General features: G+C 39.4%; 1 protein-coding gene across 6 annotated transcripts in view; it reads left to right on the top strand.

Annotated features, from left to right (window-relative positions):
- Positions 1 to 4,442: 4,442 nt before the first annotated feature.
- LOC1279690 (protein unc-79 homolog) overlaps positions 4,443 to 20,100 on the top strand; it is a 30,939-nt gene continuing 15,281 nt past the window's right edge. For 2 of the 6 annotated variants that reach the window (XM_061660924.1, XM_061660925.1), the window contains exons 1-19: positions 4,450 to 4,955; positions 5,140 to 5,259; positions 6,940 to 7,272; positions 7,813 to 8,321; positions 8,421 to 9,546; positions 9,610 to 9,752; positions 9,826 to 9,954; positions 10,026 to 10,121; positions 10,208 to 10,340; positions 11,269 to 11,316; positions 11,994 to 12,073; positions 13,189 to 13,306; positions 13,396 to 13,744; positions 14,255 to 14,427; positions 14,494 to 15,054; positions 15,194 to 15,265; positions 15,425 to 15,570; positions 15,820 to 16,632; positions 16,769 to 17,315. In XM_061660924.1, the coding sequence (XP_061516908.1) occupies positions 4,901 to 4,955; positions 5,140 to 5,259; positions 6,940 to 7,272; positions 7,813 to 8,321; positions 8,421 to 9,546; positions 9,610 to 9,752; positions 9,826 to 9,954; positions 10,026 to 10,121; positions 10,208 to 10,340; positions 11,269 to 11,316; positions 11,994 to 12,073; positions 13,189 to 13,306; positions 13,396 to 13,744; positions 14,255 to 14,427; positions 14,494 to 15,054; positions 15,194 to 15,265; positions 15,425 to 15,570; positions 15,820 to 16,632; positions 16,769 to 17,315 (5,551 nt within the window). In that variant the 5' untranslated portion in view covers positions 4,450 to 4,900. Of the gene's footprint in view, positions 4,956 to 5,139; positions 5,260 to 6,939; positions 7,273 to 7,812; positions 8,322 to 8,420; positions 9,547 to 9,609; positions 9,753 to 9,825; positions 9,955 to 10,025; positions 10,122 to 10,207; positions 10,341 to 11,268; positions 11,317 to 11,993; positions 13,307 to 13,395; positions 13,745 to 13,803; positions 14,191 to 14,254; positions 14,428 to 14,493; positions 15,055 to 15,193; positions 15,266 to 15,424; positions 15,571 to 15,819; positions 16,633 to 16,768; positions 17,316 to 20,100 lie in introns of those variants that run through there. The other 4 variants (XM_061660926.1, XM_061660927.1, XR_009766469.1 and 1 more) reach the window with 4 other exon arrangements.

The raw sequence follows: 20,100 nt of genomic DNA on the forward strand, positions 1-20,100 counted from the left end.
CATCTTCTTTGTATATTATTAGAACGCGTGAAATAAAATACTATATATACTTATATATATATATATATATATATATATATATATATATATATATATATATATATATATATATATATATATATATATATATATATATATATATATATATATATATATATTTAACGTGTCAAAAATACGAAACGAAGATTGTACAAAATAGGTGTTTGAAACCAAAACAGTCAACCACGCCAAGCAAGGGTGCATTTTTCCGTGTCCTTCAATCGATGTATTGATCAAGAGCAGTGTACAGTAGCGGATTTTTATATTAGTTCGTAAACTAAAATGTAACATAAAGGAATAATGTTATAGGAAAAATGTAATCAAACGAATGAAGTGTACATTGTAAGAACAAAAGGTCGGATGGATGGCTACACAGTGTTCATGCTGATATTTTGTATTAAGATCTTATTATAATAAAATAATGAAACAAATTGACTTTAATCGAACACTGAATGAATTCAACTGATGTTGTATGTACTGGTCCGAAAATCAATGGTTTATTTTTCCAATTTACAGCGGCAACATACTGAACGAAATAATAGGTTTGTAAATCCCGAACTGATAAGCGAAATTGTAATGTTTTTTCAGCGAGTGCATCCTTATGCGCTCAAAACATTGGAGACAAAATGTGAATTTTGTAATTTAAACTACTACATTTTATTTTCGTTTCATCCGGCTGTCCATATATCTATGCTGTTGAGAAATGACAGTTCAATACAAAAGTGCATTGTGTGTTCAGTAGGATATTTGAAAAAAAAGTTCTCACTGCACAGTTAGTGATGAGTCAAGTAGCACTGTGCCACCACGCACACACAGCACAGTAAAATGTGCGAGCACAATTGCACATTTTATAAAATTGTGGTGCCACACTTAGCACAATTTATGTGCTCCGCACAGTTTGTGTGCTCCGCACAGTTATTGTGTGCTTCGCACAGTTTGTGTGCTCCGCACAGTTTGTGTGCGCCGCACAGTTTGTGTGCTCCGCACAGTTATTGTATGCAACTGTGCGGATTGTACACAAACTGTGCGGAGCACACCAACTGTGCGGAGCACAGAAACTGTGCGGAGCACACAAACTGTGCTGAGCACAGAAACTGTGCGGATTGTACACAATAACTGTGCGGAGCACACAAACTGTGCAAACTGTGTGGTAGCTGTGCGGAGCACAAAAAGTGTGCAAAGCACACTAACTGTGCGATAACACAGTAACTGTGCAAAAACTGTGCGGGAACACAGCTACTGTGTGACCACACATTAAGTGTGGTACCACGCACACACAGCACAGTAGACTGTGCGTGGTACCACAGCACCACACAGTGAAAAGTGGTACTTGACTCATCACTATGCACAGTGTCATAATAAGAAAGGTACTGACACATATTTTGCCGAACATAATGAACTTTTAGAAACCCACTACCCCATAGGCCACCACATTGACTGTGCAAAATTAGATTTATCTAAAGTTTTTGACAGAACCTGGCGACATACAATTCTTGAACAGCTCAAAATGTGGGGTTTTGGAGGACGCATTGAAGCGTATCTTCAAAGTTTCCTTTCAAATCGCACTTTTAAAGTTTTAATTTTAACTCCATCTTCTGACCTGCGTGTCCATAAGGAGTGGTGTTCCTCAGAGTGCCATTTTCTCTCCCACTCTTTTCCTGATTAGTGTAGAATCCCTCTTCCGCCCTATGCCTAGTAACATTAAAGGTTTCATGTATGCTGATTATATAGTTCTTGTCTCAGCATCTCACAACAGAACTGAATCACGCACAACTTTACAAGAAGGAGTTAATATAGTACAGAAATGGTTACGTTGGACAAGTTACACAATTTCACACTTCAAATCCAAAATACTTCACATCTGCAACAATACAATAACTCAGTAATAACAAACACACGCACACCCGATGTCCTAGAAGTGACTTTTGATCGTCACTTAACATTTAAAGCACATACTACATGGATCAAAAGAGAAGCGAAGAACCGTATTAATCTTTTGAGAATGTTTGGAACCGGTCAACTTCGTGCCTCCCGTCAAACACAACTTCAAATCATCAAGAGCTGGTTTCTACCAAAACTACTCTACGGCATCGAAATAGTCTCCCGGCAACGGGAAAATTTCCAAAAACAAATTGTACAACTCTACCATACCGCCATCCGCTGTGCTACTGGGGCTTTCGTCACGAGCCCCATAGCATCACTTCTGTGTGAAAGCGGTCTTCAACCTTTCGACCACATCATAACCGACAAGATAGTAGCAGCTGCAGGATGAATGATGGAGATCAAGGCCAATGCCCTTATCCAATGGGCAAACACTGATTTCACCACGCTAACACAACAAACACTCCCCTCAGTCACCAAACTCATCCAAATCGGTAGTCGCCCCTGGTTCTGCCGCCCACCACAAATAGATTGGACCATCAAAAATCAGTTTCGGGCTGGTTGCAATAGTGTCATTTTGAATTAGTCAACTTGTTCAGCAAAAATATCATAACCACCATCTGATATTCACTGACGGATCAGTACAAAACGGTTCCACTGGCTGTGGAATCTACTCTAGCATCGACAATAGCGCCCATCCGACTACCACAGACCATACCGCAATCTTCACCGCAGAAGCTTCTTTTCTATTTCGCGTAACGTCCTTCGCGGACATGCTGCTGGCCTATATAGGCTTTCGAGACTTAATTCATTACCACGTGTAGCCGGATAGTCACAATCCTTGCTACAGGAGGACGGTCCATTGTGGGCTTGAACCCATGACGGGCATGTTATTGAGTCGTTCGTGTTGACGACTGTACCACGGGACCGCCCCTATACTGGATGCTACAACCCCTATTTAATAAACCGCAAGGGATTGAAATGCAGTGGAGCACCGATTATCCGGGCTCATCGGGACTCGTCATCGCCCGCATTCTCGACTAATACGGATAATGAATCAAAGTATATATTTTATCACAAATCCCTGAATTTTTTTAAATTTAAATTATGTTTCGATAAAAATTAGTAAATTTTTATTAACTTCAAGTTTATCCAAAGAGAAAATTCAAAATTAGTTATGCATTATAGCATTTTTTGTTATGGCAATGTGCTCTAGTAACCGCTTTTTCAAATATCGTACTACGCACGCAATGTCATCTTTGTATTGAACAGCACGAATAAACGGACAGCCGGATAAAAGGTACCCGTATAAACGGCGCTCCACTGTATACTTGAAAACGATTTGTTTTCATGAAGCCGATTCCAGAGCCGATACCAGCAACTGATTCCGTACCTACTAATCAGAAACAATTTTACTAAAATTCGGAGCTAGTCGCAATCGATTCTGACCAAAACTTCATTTTTCTAATCACTAGAATCGTGAAGCCAAGATCGATGCCATTCGACGATACTCGATGAGAAATCCATACATTTGTTTCACGGCAAATATTTTTAAGCGACGTGTGGGTGCGTGAAAAATTTGCCATTTTTTCGAATATCATCGCTTGTTAATTTAGGCTTCACAACATGAAATTGTCATGGTATGTCTGGGCGCACGGAAAATGGAATAAAGCGCTTAATAAAAATAACAAAAAACGATTAACAACATTTGAAACAAAATTAAATTGCTTCTGATAAAGCTAATATTTAAAATAAAAAATAGAGTAAAAAATGTAAAAAATGGCAGCAAAATAAAACACATTTTATTTTATTATACTTATCATATTTTTTTTATGGAAAGCAGATTTAGACAAAATAGTAATTTGGAAATTTGTTTAACGCATTATCAATCAAATTTATAAAGTCGTGCATTTCTGAATCCTTGTCTGACTCATATAAACATAGCTTAATGGCATATAGTATGGTACATGCAATTGAAACATCTCCATAGTTATTTTCATCTCCGAAATTTGCTAATAAAAATGCAAATTGTCACTCCTCCAACACATTGAAATTGGACCATATTCGCGTTATGCGCTGTGTAAACAAAACACAAAGAGAGTGTACACATTGAAGTATTTTTGTGTGGGTGTCCATGGTATGCAACAGGTTGTAATTTTGGGTTGAGAAAAAAAATCTGAGTGTTATCTCAGCTGATGCAAAATGGCTTACCTGAATACGTTTGTCGTCTACGTTCAAAAACATAAAATAAAAAATATACAATACTATATAATATAATATAATAAATTATAATATTATAACATTCTTACTGTCTTTGTCGATCTTTGAGGTGTAATGATATTCCCCGCCATTCCAATGCATTTCGCAATAGATGCACATGATACACAACTACATACAAATCCCCATCTGGGAATGTGTACATTTTCCAGCATTCGTTTTCCAAATGCCATGTGCGCATGACTGATTGGAAGAAAAGTACAACTGACAGATAACTGGCCATACCTAACAAATTCTGTCTGTAAACAGTTTGGAGATTTTTCACATCCACAGTTTTGTGCGAGAGCTGTCCGTGTTCACAAGACAATCTGTATTTGGGTTGCAAAGGACATAAAAAAAAGAAAAAAAAACAGACTGCAGGCCCTTTACGTAATCGCAATCAGAAAGGAATCGTGAAACTATAAATGGTGCAAACTTATGGCCACTTTTCATTTATGATAGTGCAGTTAGGTCCCATCGCTTGAATGTGATGTGATTCCGATACTGTGCAAACCTCCAATGGGAGGAATTATGTGGTAATACAGTAAACATGTGTAGGGAGTGGTCGAATCACTAAGTATTATGCTACTATGGCGTTGGTTTAGTTAATTTCGACCTCGGATCTGGAGAGCTCTGGTGCGACTGGATGTGCTGTGTACAGTGAAGCAGAAGAATTTCTATTGTGTTTTGATATTTGTACACAGAATAGCGAAAATCTGTCCTAATGACGGGGAGCTTTCGGATACAACTAATCAATATGAATACCCGAAATGCAGCTTGTAAGTGCGAGGGAAAAGGAAGAGTTTGCTTTATTTATAGAAGGGAGACACACAAACGCTTCCGTATTATGATTGAGTTTGTACTTGGAAGTGGAAATGTGGATAAATAGATTCCATGATCTTAGTTAGCCATGATCGAACTCAACGAGGAATCATTAACTGACTTCTACTTTTTTTTATTTAGTTCAAGCAAAGTTGCGGTGTCTACACGATTTCCACGTCCGACTGTTGGCAAACCAAGCACCGGGACCAACCGGATCGGAAGTTGCCAACACTATCAAATACTTTTCCCAAACTTTACTAAGTAAGTGTTCCTGATAGTTATCTTTTTTTTTTAAAGATATGAAAATAATAGAATATGTAGTAGGCTATGAGTACCAAACAGTGGATTTTGCCTCAGCAGAATTTCGCTTCCTAAGCATTGTAGCCTATGCCTTCTTTTGTAATAAATCAGTTCATAGTTAACCACCAAACGAGCAAGTTGGCTTTTATTTGCTCTCCGTTTGAACTGTAACAGAATATTAGAAATGAAATAATTTATAAGGATTGTACACTAAAAAACTATCTAACACAGTAGAGCGCTGTTCATCTGTTTAGTACCTTTTATCCTGTTGTTTGTTTATCCATGCTGTCAGAGTCAACAGCACAATAAGAAGGTGACGTGGTGTGCTGAAAGGAAGATTAATTAAAACAATTGTCAGACCAAAAGACAAACACTATAATTCAGGACAAATTTAAGTCATTTTGCTTACACAAACTTGAAATCTGTAAATATGTTTCCAATTGTTGTTTTGCATACAAAATCGTCCAACAAATAATTTCCCATAAAAACAATCAATGGGAAGTGCCCAAATTGTGTTTAAATAAGTTTTTAATATTAAAACATTTACTTTGCTAAACATAAGTCAATGAATATCAGTATAGAATGCTCGTTTGTAACAAATATTTATTTCAAGCCACCCTAAATCAGACACCTACCTCTTTGCTCTGCATTACACCTGATATGTACCGCATTTTTTGAGGATACTTGTACAGTTCTTTAAACCCCGTATCGGAATATAGTCTTCATATTAGTCTTCGATTAGTATACTCTTTGATACTATTTGTTTCTGGTGCACAAAGAAAAAAAGCACACCTGTATCTGAAAAATTTGTGAAAAACTAAGCATAGTCATTTTGTTTATTTTTAAAAGCTAAAGTAAGAGTTCTAAATGGTACTTACACTAAATAACTAAATTTAATCAATTTCAGCACCACCATATTAGCTAACATTGTTGAGCTTACATGGACATTATGCTAAGGAATGGAGCCATTCCGACTTTCATTCGACGTAATAAATCTCATGCCATTTTCGACATGTAGGCATGGTTTTACGAGATTTTTCAAGTTATTATTGGCCATAGCTAAGTAATGCTCACACACAACGACGTGTGAAGCAATTTGTCCGATAAATAGTCTAAAGAAAGGTCCAGATCCAGGTTGAAAATATGAGGTACTTTAGGTGACCGTCACTGTGCATGAATGAAGAGAAGCTACAGGAAAACATTGATAAGGTTTTATTTGCATCTTATTTGATAGTATATGCAATATGCAAAGAAGTACGTGAAGTTAAATATCTTTTCAAAATTCAGATGTCTGGATTTGATTAAATGTTCCTTGTATTCGATCAGTTACAGAAACTCATTTCGTATTTTTTTGAAACATTTGTCACAAATTAGTATACAGGATGCAAGAATGAAAGAAGAACATTATTTCAGACAATTTGTATAATTTATAGATATTCTGAGTTTTATAGAAATTCTAAAAATTTAAATTTAAGATTAGGTTAGAAGTAAAAATATTTGTGCATTTTCATCAAATATATTGAATCATTTCTCACTGTACAAATTAGCAGTGGGTGAAATTCTTATCTAGTTTTTCGTTAATCATTTAGTAATAAACTGCAAAAAACTCACGAAGCATTGATTTACTTTATTCTATTACAGCCGTATTGAAAGATGTTCCCTGTTCACCGTTGGAAATGATCAAAGACCCATCATTGGATCAAATTCGCATGTCCAGCTATCCTAACCTGGAGTATCAAAACCTCTACAATGCACTTACCATGCTATTAGATGTGGCGTCCAACATCCAGTCTGGGTTGCACCTTTTTGGAAAGGCGTTTCTTCAGTGTTTGGGATGCATACTGCCATTTCTTGATAGAGATCTTATCGATAATCTTCCCTATCTAACTGCATCTAGCATATCTGTCCTGCCACCATCGCTGCACCAGGATATCATCAACTATCTCTGTTACTATATTCTTCCGTTTACCATCAGTAAGTACGGTATTCAATGTCCATGATTTGCTTCGTTCTACAATGCGCGTGGTCATGAAGATAGCACAGCGGCGTTTTTCTAGCACCCTCTAGAAATATGGCACAGATTTTTTACCGAAGCTATGTTGTGCTAACTTTGCAAGGCCATTCCAGAGGAAGGAAGTGGACATGTTTCTTTCAGCTACCCAACAATGAAATGTTTAGCTGTACAGTGTACATTGCAAAACATTGTTCTTGTCACAAAAAGCTAATTTAAGCCGACGGAAAGTAAAACCTGTCGCTGACCAAGCTCTGTTAAAAAAAAAAAAAACACTTGTTTTCTGGTTATGAAAAAAGGAAAAATTAAACAAGCGTTTGCATTGCATTGCTAATAGGATGTGTTAAAATGGTTTGTTTTTTTTTGTATAAAGATACGTTTTTATTAGTTTTTGCTATTCAAAATTTGTATGGCTTTATGTTCGTTAAGTATTTCAATACAGTTTTCAATATGTTTGTCATCTTTATTTTCGCCCCTCGAAATCAACCCATCGTAATGCGCAGCGCGCCAAAGTGACGACGATCAGGAATGCCACGCGTGCCAATCGGTATCGGCCGTCATAATGCTAGTGTTCCAGTACTCCACCAATCCAGCCCACCACTGTCAGCTACTGGAATGTTTGATGCGATTGAAGCACAACGTCGCCAAAGACCTTCTGTGTGTGATTGGGTATGGAACGGCGATGTCGCGCGCGTCTGCCGCCAAGCTGCTCTTTTACTACTGGCCCGCCTTCGATCCGAACCTGTTCGATCGGAAGGGTCTGCTCTGCAAGTTCACCAACGATCTGGTGCCATTCGTCTGCCAGCGAGAATCGTGCCCGAACGCGGGCAATGCAGAGGCTGTGAAAGTGTGCTACGATCACTGCATCAGCATTCTGTACGCGTCGGATGCGCCACCGCCACTGTATCTGTGCATCGAGTGCGCCAACGAGATACATCGCGATCATCGGAATCTTACTTTCGGCGACATTTTACATCCGATGCAGCAGGTATCGATGGTGTGCGAGAACAAAGTAAGTAAAACGTGCTGCAAGCCGTTCAAAGCCGTACCATTAATTAGTGAGTAATGTTCACAATAATTATTTCTCTTCACTTTGAAATTGAAATTTTAGAATTGCCGCTCGCACGAAAAATCGGCTGTATCGATCTGCTTTTCAAACGAGTGTGCCAGCTACAATGGCAACCACCCAATACGTTACTGTCTGCAGTGTCACGGCAATCGGCACAATAGCCGCCGGGGCATCGATCACATCGTTCATCGGAGCCTGCCACCGATGATGATGATGGATGCCGAGATGCAAACGTATCTGGTGGAGTCTGTAATCAGTCTTCTGCGCGAAGCGAAACCCCTTAACGTGGACTTTCGCAAGGACTCGTCAATGATGGAAACAAAAGGCAATGCTTCCGGCCAGAATGGAGGTGGTGAGCAACAGGTCGACTATTTGACGCTCGAGGAGCGCCAACTGCTTGGACGGTACGGCATATGGCTGCTGGTCGGGCGCTGTACACCAACGGTCGATACGCCGGTGGAAATTTTGGGCCGACTGTTGTCAATGCTCTTCCACTGGTTCCACGTGACTGCATACTCATACGATGGGCAAACTGAGAGTACGCTGGAAAAGCTGAAGCAAGATCACATATGCAGCTGGCTGAAGGAAGTGCGCATCAGCCACTACAAAGAGTTTATTGATTGCTTGCTACCCCATCCACCCGAGTACTCCCGCGTCGGAGGACACTGGGATTCGTTAGCTTCGCGAACGTCCCATCTGAAGGAGGGTCTACAGCGGTTGATTTGTTTGATACCGTACGAAATCATTACGCAGGAGATCTGGGACACGGTAATGCCGCACTGGATGGAAGCAATTACGAACGATGTCCCGGAAAAGGAGCTGATCGAGCTGAAGATCGTACTGAACAAGATACTGGATGCGGAAATGTCACCGCTCGGGTTTGACGCTAGAGCTATGTACAATTTCGTAGCAATACGGTTCGAGAAGACGACAGCCAAGGTGCAGCAGCAGGCGCTCTATTGGTTGCAGAATTTGACCAAGTTGGAGATTGTCATTCCGTTACCGCAGCTCTTTGCGATGTTTGGCGACGGCGTACGTATCATGAAGCATGGAGTACAGGCAGAAATAAACAAATCCAAAGATTCCAGTCGTGGTGGATCGAGCGGTGGCAGCGGTACCAAATTTGCCAAAGAAAGAGAGTTGCAACCACCTAGACGTAGTTCCATTTGTAAGTTTAATATAATAAAAAAACACTACATGATCGATGTGCCATAATTTTCGTCCTCTTCAGCTCCCGTGGTCGAGGATGAATCTGGCAACACATCGGCTATTTCTGACGACGAAGTGCCCATGAGCAAGTGCATGGAGTTTTCGACCGATGCCGAACACAATCTCACATGTTGTGTGCTGATGTTAGATATTCTGTTGCGACAGGTGAACGCTCGCGCCACACATGGTTATACATTTTTTTTTTAAATTCGTCTTTTTCTCTGCTTTCTGATTTTAGATGGAGCTTCAGGAAATTGAGATGCATTCGGGCATCTACACGACCGTGGCCGAAAACGTTTGCCGTTTGCTAAAGTGCATGGTAACAGCTGCTAATGTGGGCATGGGCAATCACAGCTGCCGGCTGATGGTAGGTTCTGTTTTGAATATTCGAAAACTGTCTTACAATAGAGTATCTATTTTGTTGCATTCGTGTTAAAGGATTGCGCATACTGCGAAACTTCTGTCATGTGGCATCAGCTTTCGACCAAGCTGGTTCAATATCTAGCACCGGTAAATCCTGTTAACCCGCCCGATGTAAGTATCACGTGCTTCGATGTGTGTGTGTGTAGTGTTGGAGATTTCATTTTAAAACGTTTCGATACTTTCCATCTGCTTCACAGCCTCCGATGCAGATGGTGATAGATGATGAAAAAACGCGCAAGAGCCCACCAGAATTGGAAAAGGAAGCTAAATCAAACGAACGTGACATGTCTCTATCGATGGCGCCTTTACATATACCGCTTGGGCCATTAGGTAAGGGTTTATTGATGTCCAATGTATTTACCTTTTTTTAGTTATATTTATTCTTTTTACCTCCATTTACTTCCACACAAAGCTGTTTTTTGAAACGTTTATGTTTGTACCATAATAGTTTTCAGCCTGCAGTATTGTTCCATTTATTGGAACAAATGGGCAAATTTGTACAATGGTTGAAATAGTGAAATATATAAATGTGTAACCAAACTGCGCTGCTTGCAGTTTGGAGCAGCACATGCATTTGCACACATTTTCACACTTTAGGAACATTTTTGTTCGATACATAGTTTCCTTGTAAATTTAGAGGACCGATCTGCTTTCCGCATACTTTGGTACGCCTTTGTAGATGAAGTGATCGAATTTTCTTCATAGAAACTACAACTGACGAATTATAAACATTAGTTAAGGCACAATGTATTGCTCAAATGTAGAGGTCTACGCTACAACCGCTTTGATTAAAATGATGAGAAATTATTTTTACGTAATAAAATTTAAGCAAAAATTAGTGCAATTTAATATATTAAAGTATATTAAAGCCTGATATCCAAGTCAATGAAGCAATTACATGAATCCTATATCCATTCCATTCAAGTAGTTTTTTTTTACATATAGTGAAATGTGGCCAAAATGTAAACAAAACTGCCCTTAAAATAACATAAATCAAACGTCTTGACTAGTTGTGTTTAGAAACAATAAAATATTCACGATATCGTTCATTCATTCCTAATGTACATGTGTATATGTCTCTTTTTCGTTTTTTTATATCAACCGACACGCCAAAAAAATCATACTAAAACATTACAAACGCGTCTTATCAACACGTACACTTCACAACAACAACAAAAAATTAAACAATATCAAAACAATACAAACATGTACAAAACAAAATACTTCAATTCCAAAAACCAAACCGAAAAAATAAAAGTCATGCCTTCTATTCTTGATGATGCCGGAAAAGTCATTATAATGGCAGGTGAATGTCTTCCATAATTTCTGAACTTTGCTATGCATTTAATTCGTTATTCAATGCCTTTACAATTCAAACGTTTAAACTATTTTATAGGTCAATTTGTATTGCAACTATATTACCGATACATTAAATTGTGTGTCCATCATAAAGGAGTTTATTGTATGGCAAAGAGAGCCTAGTTAATGTTAAATAATTATGGGTTAAATAATTATGCTTATATTTTTTGGCCATTGTATTGTGTTTGTAGTAGTGTAGTGTTCGGTTTCAAAACATGTAGCACAATCGTTTTGTTGTCAGGGGTTTCGAAATTGAAATTCTCGAACTCTCACTATTGTTTGTTGATAAAAGAGAGTCAACTATATTTTACCCTACACTACTATTTAGCGATATTTGTTCACAATTAGTATTCGCATAGACAAACGCTGTCTGGTAGTAATAATATGCATGCAACAGTAGGTAGCGTTAACCGGCTCTGGATGCAAGTGTTTGAGCCGTTATTAGAAACATTTCTCGCTTCGCTAGCTTTTAAAGCGCACTGAGAAAAAATTTAGCTTGCAGGACCGCTGACAAATAAAATTGAACCAATTAATAATCTTTTCTTTGTTTGTTTCTTTCCATTTTTTTCTTCCTGTTTCTCTGTTCCGATTGTGTGCGTTGATTATCGAAACACTAACATTTAGGTCCAGTACCGGTAGCAGTTCCACAGCCGGAACCTCACTCGGTTGGTGGTGTATTAGTACATATGCCGCATGTTTGTTCTGTATGTATTATATTAACTGTCTTCTATCTTCTCTAATGCAATCATCATCACAGTGTATAAAAAAAACACACACACAAACACAACTAGCACATCTGTCGATCGATATGAGACAAAAAGTAGAGTATAATCGTTTGCTAACTGTTAGCGAGAAAATATTATTTGTTTTTGCTCAATTCATTAAAGGGTGGTGTATTAACGATGTTTTCGATTAGATGGACTTTTTTATGATGTTTTTACCATGCTAATTAATGCATACCTGCATAGGGAGGTGAAATGAACAAGAATTGAATTTGCGATTATCTAATTTTAGGCAAAAATATTTCGTTCCCACCACACATTTAGCATTGTTTTGTTACTTGTGGTGGTAAAGTGGTATTCACTACCGGCTCCCATTGCCGTGGCCCACATTTTACCATATGTTTCGATCGACATTATTTCAATCACAACTCTATATCTATAAAAAATTCGTGTCATTATCTATAAAATTCTGAAAAGTTATATTCTGAAAATTGATGAAAATACTAAATGTACTATAACTGCTAAACTTATACAAACTGTGCATGATCTTAACTTAATGGAAGGTCTCTTACTTGTTTGATAAAATAGAAAATATTGAATGCTGTGAATCATTCATTGGTGTTTTTTTATCATATATTTATGTTCATTCACCGAGAACAGCGTTTAAACGCTCGTCTAAAGTTAATACAAAGTTTGCTTCATTTATACCGTTCCACTGTCTCTCTTTAGTCGTTTCGTTATTTCTGTTGTTTTATTCCAAATCATTTTTGTTTATCTCTTTTGCGTCACCTCTTTGTGGCTAATTGTGTCATTTTAATTTCTGTGTTTTTTTCACTTCTGTGTACGTGATGTGTGAAACTTGTTGCGTATAATACCATAACTAAGATCAAGTTAAAACTATGACACAATCAAGCATGTGTCTGTGAGCGAGGAGTGAAAACGAGGTGTTAAATATATTTGAAACACATGTATCTAATCATGATGCAAATAATTGGTACGAAGTATATGTGTGTGTATATATATTTAAATATATACACACACATATAACACGCTCGCTACATGGATTAAGATCGTTTACGACTTTTTATTGTGTTTAGATCATGACCGCCACGGTGGAAACAGTCTCGGAACAATTAGACCTGGCTGCAATAATGCCTTCGGAAAAGGTGGTACCGGCGGTGGCACGATCTGTTACGTTGTCCGAAGCCGACGTCGGTAAGTATAGATTGTACCTTCTCGTACCTGTCTAGCAGTCGAAAACATAAATAATTGCTAACATTGTTTCACCACTGGTCTGGGTCTAGCTACTGCTACGGTGCAGATTGCGAAACCGAATGTGATTGGCGAAAGCAGCTCTGAAGGTGGCGGCCTTGATTCGGAAAATCTGGACGGATCCCATCCATTCGATGGAGACGAGGAGTTTTGGCACACATCGGTTGGAAAGTTCAAGTTTTCCATCGACACCCTGCCTCAGTCTTTACAGTTCATCTATCAACTGTTGAAGGAAATCCCAAACATCGACAAAGCTGATATACTGTACTACGTACTGCAATGCCTGAACGTGATGGTCCTGCATGGCGATGCTTTCGTAAAGGCCGCTCGAGATAATCGGGGATTCTTCATTTGGTGTCAAGAGAATATGCTAATCAAAAAGTACGTATCTGCTGTACAACTTCTTTTTCTTACGATTTATTGCAACATTCTGTACACAGGGGGCGGAATACGCAAACTAAGCGGCCGCGTGGTGCCCCGAGGTCTTGTAGGGCCCCGAAAAAAGGGACCTTTCCCCGCTCACAAGTAAATTTGCTTCTCAATCCTTCTTTGGTTTAGAATTCCTTTAGGGCCACCGTTAAGGGCCTTCGCTCGTATTAATGTGCCATTTATTTATGCAGACTTTAACCATTTTTCATAATGTACAAGTTTGGATAATTGATAATGTGAGGTTTGGAAAAAAGCACACACTAAGAGACAAGACTTCTTGTTGATTTCGAGGAAAAAAATATTATGGAACGGTTGTAAAAGATGATCTTTAAGGATGCTTTTCTAACATTTATCCGTTACTGTAATCTACGTCATCCAAATGCTGTTTAAAAAATTGGCTAATAGAAGACGAACAATACTAACTCAAAAAAGCATTTGCTCGAATTGTTTATATACTTAAAGCTTGTGGGACCTGTGCACCGCTGCTCAGTCGCACATTTGCCAAGTAACTGTGCCAACTTTGCTGCACTGCATCACGCTTCCGATGGGGTCAGATGTATTTTGGAAAGTAATTCAGGAAGCATTTCATGACGCCGATTGGAGAGTTCGGTTTGAGGCGGTAGAGCGTGTTACTGGTACGTTACAGAAAGGTGTACTTAAACATTAAAAAAGAAGGAGTAAATTCAATGCATGTTTTGCAGTGATCACTCGATTCATGGACAGCACTCCGCTTCGGGCCGAGGTCAGCCTACAAACATCGCTAGCCACTGCGTTTTGCCATCTAATTGCGGCGTGCGACGATATCAACGTGCACGTGGCTCAACGTGCAACCTTATACCTTGGAACCATCCACGATTATGCCATCCAAGCACTGCTGTATTGTCTTGAAAGTCAGTTTGACAAGTTCATCGTAGACCGGCCTGTGGTGTTACAATCGATCTATCAGCTACACAATTCGCTATCCGACCGCAAGGTACTCACGTGGGATTTTTTCTTAAACCGCTTCGATACGCTATTTGTGGAGGCGCAAGTAAATCTGGAACGGGCGGGAGACATTTCGTATTTACGCGATCTGCGAAACAGTGAAAATGGGAGCGAGATCCTTTCCACGAAGATAAACAAGGCCCGGGAAGCGTTGAGTCAGTCCGACACGACCGGAAGCATGTCAAAAACGCTAAGCGCTTCCTTTGGTACTAAATGGCCCTACAAGCGTACGATGTCCGCGCCAGCAACAATAATACCGCGCCAGGAATCAAAAATCGGTACGTTTGATTATTTTTTGGTTGCATTTACTGCTGTGCATCTTTGCACCCGTTTCGGTGTTGGCGCCAAGATTGTATCCACTTCATTACTAAAAGCATTCACTTTCCTGTCACGTTCCTGTCGTCGCTTCATTTACAGAAAAAGAAAAAGTGTACAGCCGCCAAGTGTCTGCACCGATTTTGAAGAGGAAAAGCTCTCGTTTTGGGCTAGGTAAGGGATCGCGTGGAAGCGCAACCATGGGCGGAAGTGTTACACGTGAACAGTACTCGTTTATACCACTTCCGATACACCTTTCGTCTTCATCTGTAACCGTTTCCTGGTTGTGTGTTCGCTGACTAAAATCCTTCCACTGTCGTTGGTCTTTTGCAGATGGACACGTTCATTCGATCAGCGGTCAAAATGAAGATTTTCACATGGGAAGCCTATATCGAGTGATCGATCTAGAAGAAGCGGACAAGGAAACGATCCACCTGCTTGTCTTCCTTCTGATGCAGTTCATGTCCCGGCCTGATCTGGTGAGCATGCGTTCAGTGTTATAGTGCATGCTAAAATATCGTCGTTCTTATTGATTCTGCTTTAGCCGTTTCTTTCTGTTTTCTTTTTTCAATCGTTTTTAATTCTGGCACATGACTTCCTAACTCGATACCCTTTTTTTGTTGTTTCTTGATTCCCTTTCGCCGCATTCGGAACTCGGATTTCATACCCGATGATAAACACACTCACACACCACACCGCGTGTATACGTATATACGGACTGAACGCAGGCTTATCCCACGGATGAGAAACCACTGTTCAAAATTCAGTCCATCGTGCTCCGGCACCTGTATCTTCTTTTGGGCTACAATCAGGGGGAAAAGTTCTTCCATGTGTCGCCTGCCCGCCTGCGCTGCTCATCCGTATTCAACGCATTTATGGCCAATCTCCCGCAGGTGCTTGATCAGAACCATCAAATGGGTTGGCTGCTACTGCCAACCGTTATCCAGCTGCTGCTCTACGCTCCGAATCAGGCAAACGGAGGCTTCCTGCCGCCAGGAACGGCTAGCGGTGCAGATCAAAATCACCACAATAATGTCGTAACGTACAATTTTTCCATCTGGTATCTAGAGCCGCATGTGCGACGGAACTGGCTGATGTCGTTACTGGTCATTTTGTACAAGTACCAGTATAATCAGGCTTCCATGGCCGATCAGGTGCAGAATTTGATTCGCCTTGTTATCAATTCGCTGGATGCACAGTTTCACAAATGTCGTCGTATTCCGACCACCATCATTATGGATTACTCTGCGACACGCTTACGCAATCAAAGTCAACCTTCGCTCGGCGCCACCTCGGAGCTGGGAGATGAAAAACGGACAACAAACGATAGCAGCCCACCGTACAGCCCGCTGCAAACTGCGACACTTTCATTGTATGGATGTGAGGAATCTTCCAAAGGACGCTCATCCAGAGGTAAGGGTGCCGGTGGTAGCAAGGCACGCAAGCATGCTGAGGTCGATGGAGACGACACAGAATCAGAGCTGGTCGTCATACCGGAGAGCGATGTGAGCGACAGCACAATTCAGGAGAGCAGTGTTCAGGTGCGTATGGGTCCTTCGTATTACCCTGATAGTCATGTAGATTTTAAGGTTTTTTTGTTGCTGTGGGATTCACTTGAAGGATACATAGCACCAATATTGTAAACAGGTATTCAAAAACGTACTCTCTTTTCCCCAGGGATCGCTAGAGGATACGGCTAGCAATGACGATGATTCCAATGTATTAAAACCTGATACGGCAGGAAAGATGAAGGAAGGTCTCGCTAGTCTTAGTCGAACAAACTTGTCCATAATTTGCGGAGCTCCAAAAATCGCCCCAGTGGCACAAACATCGCTGCCGACAAAATCGAAGAAATCTCAGCAACCTACTTTGTCGCTTGAACAAACAGATGCGGCAGGTAGCAGTAATGCCAACAGTAAGGATACCGAGGGAAAGGGTCCCACTGGTAATAAGACGGAAAAACCGGAGAAAACAAGCAGCAATATTTTCCGTATGCCGTCAGCCTTTCAAATGAACTCTCAAAAATGTTCCGTTCAGGAGGGCGTTCGTATGATGGTTACATCATCTATGCTAGGCCAACCGAAAGCACAAGCAATTTTAAATCCCTTTGCTAATGTGCAGAAAGCAATCGTCGTTACACAAAGCACCACCAGCAACGCTAGCAGTGTACCGAATGGAGCAAAGGATGTAACCTCAAAAACAAGCCAATCGTGTGCTAAACAAGGTAAGAAATGATAAACTGCATTAATATTACTAGTGAAGCATTACAGGGCTGTCCAATTGAATAAATAACGTTTGCCATTAGGCGAAAGGCCATGGGAGTGACAAAATGCTGACAAATTTTTCAAATCGTGAGCTTTTGTCACTTTAGTTTTTGTCAAAATTTTGTAACCTGGAGTAGCCAGGAAATAAAGTTGATAAAATTGATAAAATGCATGTTTCTAATTGATTTATATACCTATTTAGTATTTCTTAAACAAAATATCGATGATATTCAGATGTTTGAGCTTTTTGTCGTTCTTGTGTATATTTTTGGTGCGGCCACGAGAAAAGCTCATTTTTGAAGTTGACAAGCAATTTTGACAAAGTTGAAAACTTTTTCAATATTTTGTCACCTCCGTGGCCACGCGCTAATTGATCTCAACACCTTTGATTTCGATGTTACAGGGTTTTCCAATTGAATAAATAACATATGCCATAACATTCCGGTTGACTCCGGAGCTGATTCCAGAGTTGACTCCAGAGCCGATTCCGGAGTTGCCTCCGGAGCCGATTCCTAAATCGGCTCCGGAATCGATTCCGCGATCAGAATCGGCTCCGAAATCGGAATTGTCCTGGGAATCGATAACGGAATCATAATTGACTCCAGAATTAGAATTAGCTCCGGAATGTGAATTAGTTCTTGAATTGAAAAAAGAAGTTTTAGAAGCAAAATCAGTCCAGGAATCTCCATGAGAATGGATCTTTTACAAGTAAATTTTGTTTTTTGCGGTTATCAATATGTAGTATGATTGGACCCAAACGCCTAATTTTATGGCGGTGCAGAAACTGACTCCGTTTGGAAGCCGATTATAATTTAGGAGCCAATTACTATTCGAGAGCCGATTTCGATTCTGGAATCGATTCCGATTCCGGAATCAATTCTGGAGCCAATTCCGATTCCGGAGCCGATTCCGGAATCGATTCCGGAAACTGATTCCGGACCTACTATCCCCAACGAACATTTTAAATCTTATCATAGTTTTAACGATATTGCTACGGTTATTGCATTAAGTCTTCCTTTTTCACCTGACTGTCGTGTATGAACTAAGAATTGTCCAATTTACAACTATAGTCTTAACAGAGTTCTGTAGATGGGCCCTTTCAGCCTTCAGTGAGTTTTGTTATAGTCTTACAAAACTCACTGAAGGCTGAAAGGGCCCATCTACAGAACTCTGTTAAGACTATAGTTGTACATTGGACAATCCTTGAAACAATTTGTACTGATTTGTCATTTGATCTGTAAATTTAGAAAACCGCGTAACTCCGAATCTGCGTATGTCGAGAACCGTGTATCTCGGGAACAGACTGTATTGATATGGATACGTTCAAGAGATGGTAATGAAGCATCGAATATGAAGTCATGATAACGGTCTTGATATTTTTCTGTGGAAATCGCTCGCGTATGAGCAGAAATCCATGCCAAGAAGATTTAACTGTTGAAATACATTATAATAATGTGAAAAATATCAAAGCACCTCGATGATATGTATCTTTTGAGTTAAAAATACATTATTTATAAAAAAATTGTTTGGAATGCCCACAATTTGCACCAAAAGCTTTGTTATAATAAACATGACGTGAAAAGCGTTTTAAAAAATGCCATTTTTCAATTTTTCATGTAAACTATGAATTTGTTTATCAAAATATCAACACGATTGACACATATTGGACACACAAATCAACAATCATATCAATAAAAATGGACTCCATTGAATTAAGATCAGAAGGACTTTCTTGATCACAAGTTCAGACCATTTGTAGTGCAATATGTGTGGCTAAGATCGATGTAAACAGCATATAGCTTTGGGAAGCGCTTGTGCAGTCTATCAAGTTTTAAGACTCTCCGCGCACAGGCAGTCAGTTTGAGATACGCATAGTTCATAATCGTTGTTTTCTCAGTTTTATCCCTTTATTAGATTATTAGAATTAGACAGATATTTAATAATCTTTAAAAGGGGATAAATCCACCCACTGCAAGGAACAGGAAAAGAAAAATAAATATGTTATGGTTCAAAACCGTAAAATACAACTCACGAAGAAGTTAGAAATTCTCGGCTCATGCACGTTTTGCGTTAAAAGCGTATTTCAGGAACAACCCGTATAGTATGTTCCAAGTTCCCTTCATCCAAGACTTAATATGCATTTAATAAGATCAATTGATCCTGATGCCTTAGTCTCAAATAACAAGTCTTTAAACGTGCTTAAGAATACATTTACAGGTTGATTAAAGTCAGCCATCAAAACTCCAATTTTAGTTTTAACAGACAGTCTTATAAGCTTCGTCAGAACGTTTTAAAGGTTTAACAACTGTAAAGAATGTTAAGCATCTTCAAAAGACATGTTAAAAGTATATGGCTTAGTACACTCATAATAAAGAATACTTTAAGATATGTTTAAGTGTAAAAGGTATGGAAATGTTTCTTGGGTCCGGAATCGATTCCAGAAAACTGCGGAGCTAGCCGAAATCGATTCCGACAAAAACTTCATTTTTCCCATCACTAGTTTGGTGATAATCAACTCATCCACGTAGTAAATCTAATTAGACGTAATGGGTAAATATATTTCTTTCCTGCTGCTAATACCATACCTTAAATTTATTCGTATGCAATGAAGAGATTCGTATTCTTTTAAAATATCCCAATTTCAACTTCGCAAAAAATTAAACAGCAACTAGTTACAAGAGTAAAGTATCGTTACTAAAGCACCAGTTTAGTACGTTTCTTCTTTTTCTTTGGTCCTACAACTGT

The sequence above is a fragment of the Anopheles gambiae genome, chromosome 3, assembly GCF_943734735.2.
Source record: "Anopheles gambiae chromosome 3, idAnoGambNW_F1_1, whole genome shotgun sequence".
NCBI lineage: Eukaryota > Metazoa > Arthropoda > Insecta > Diptera > Culicidae > Anopheles > Anopheles gambiae.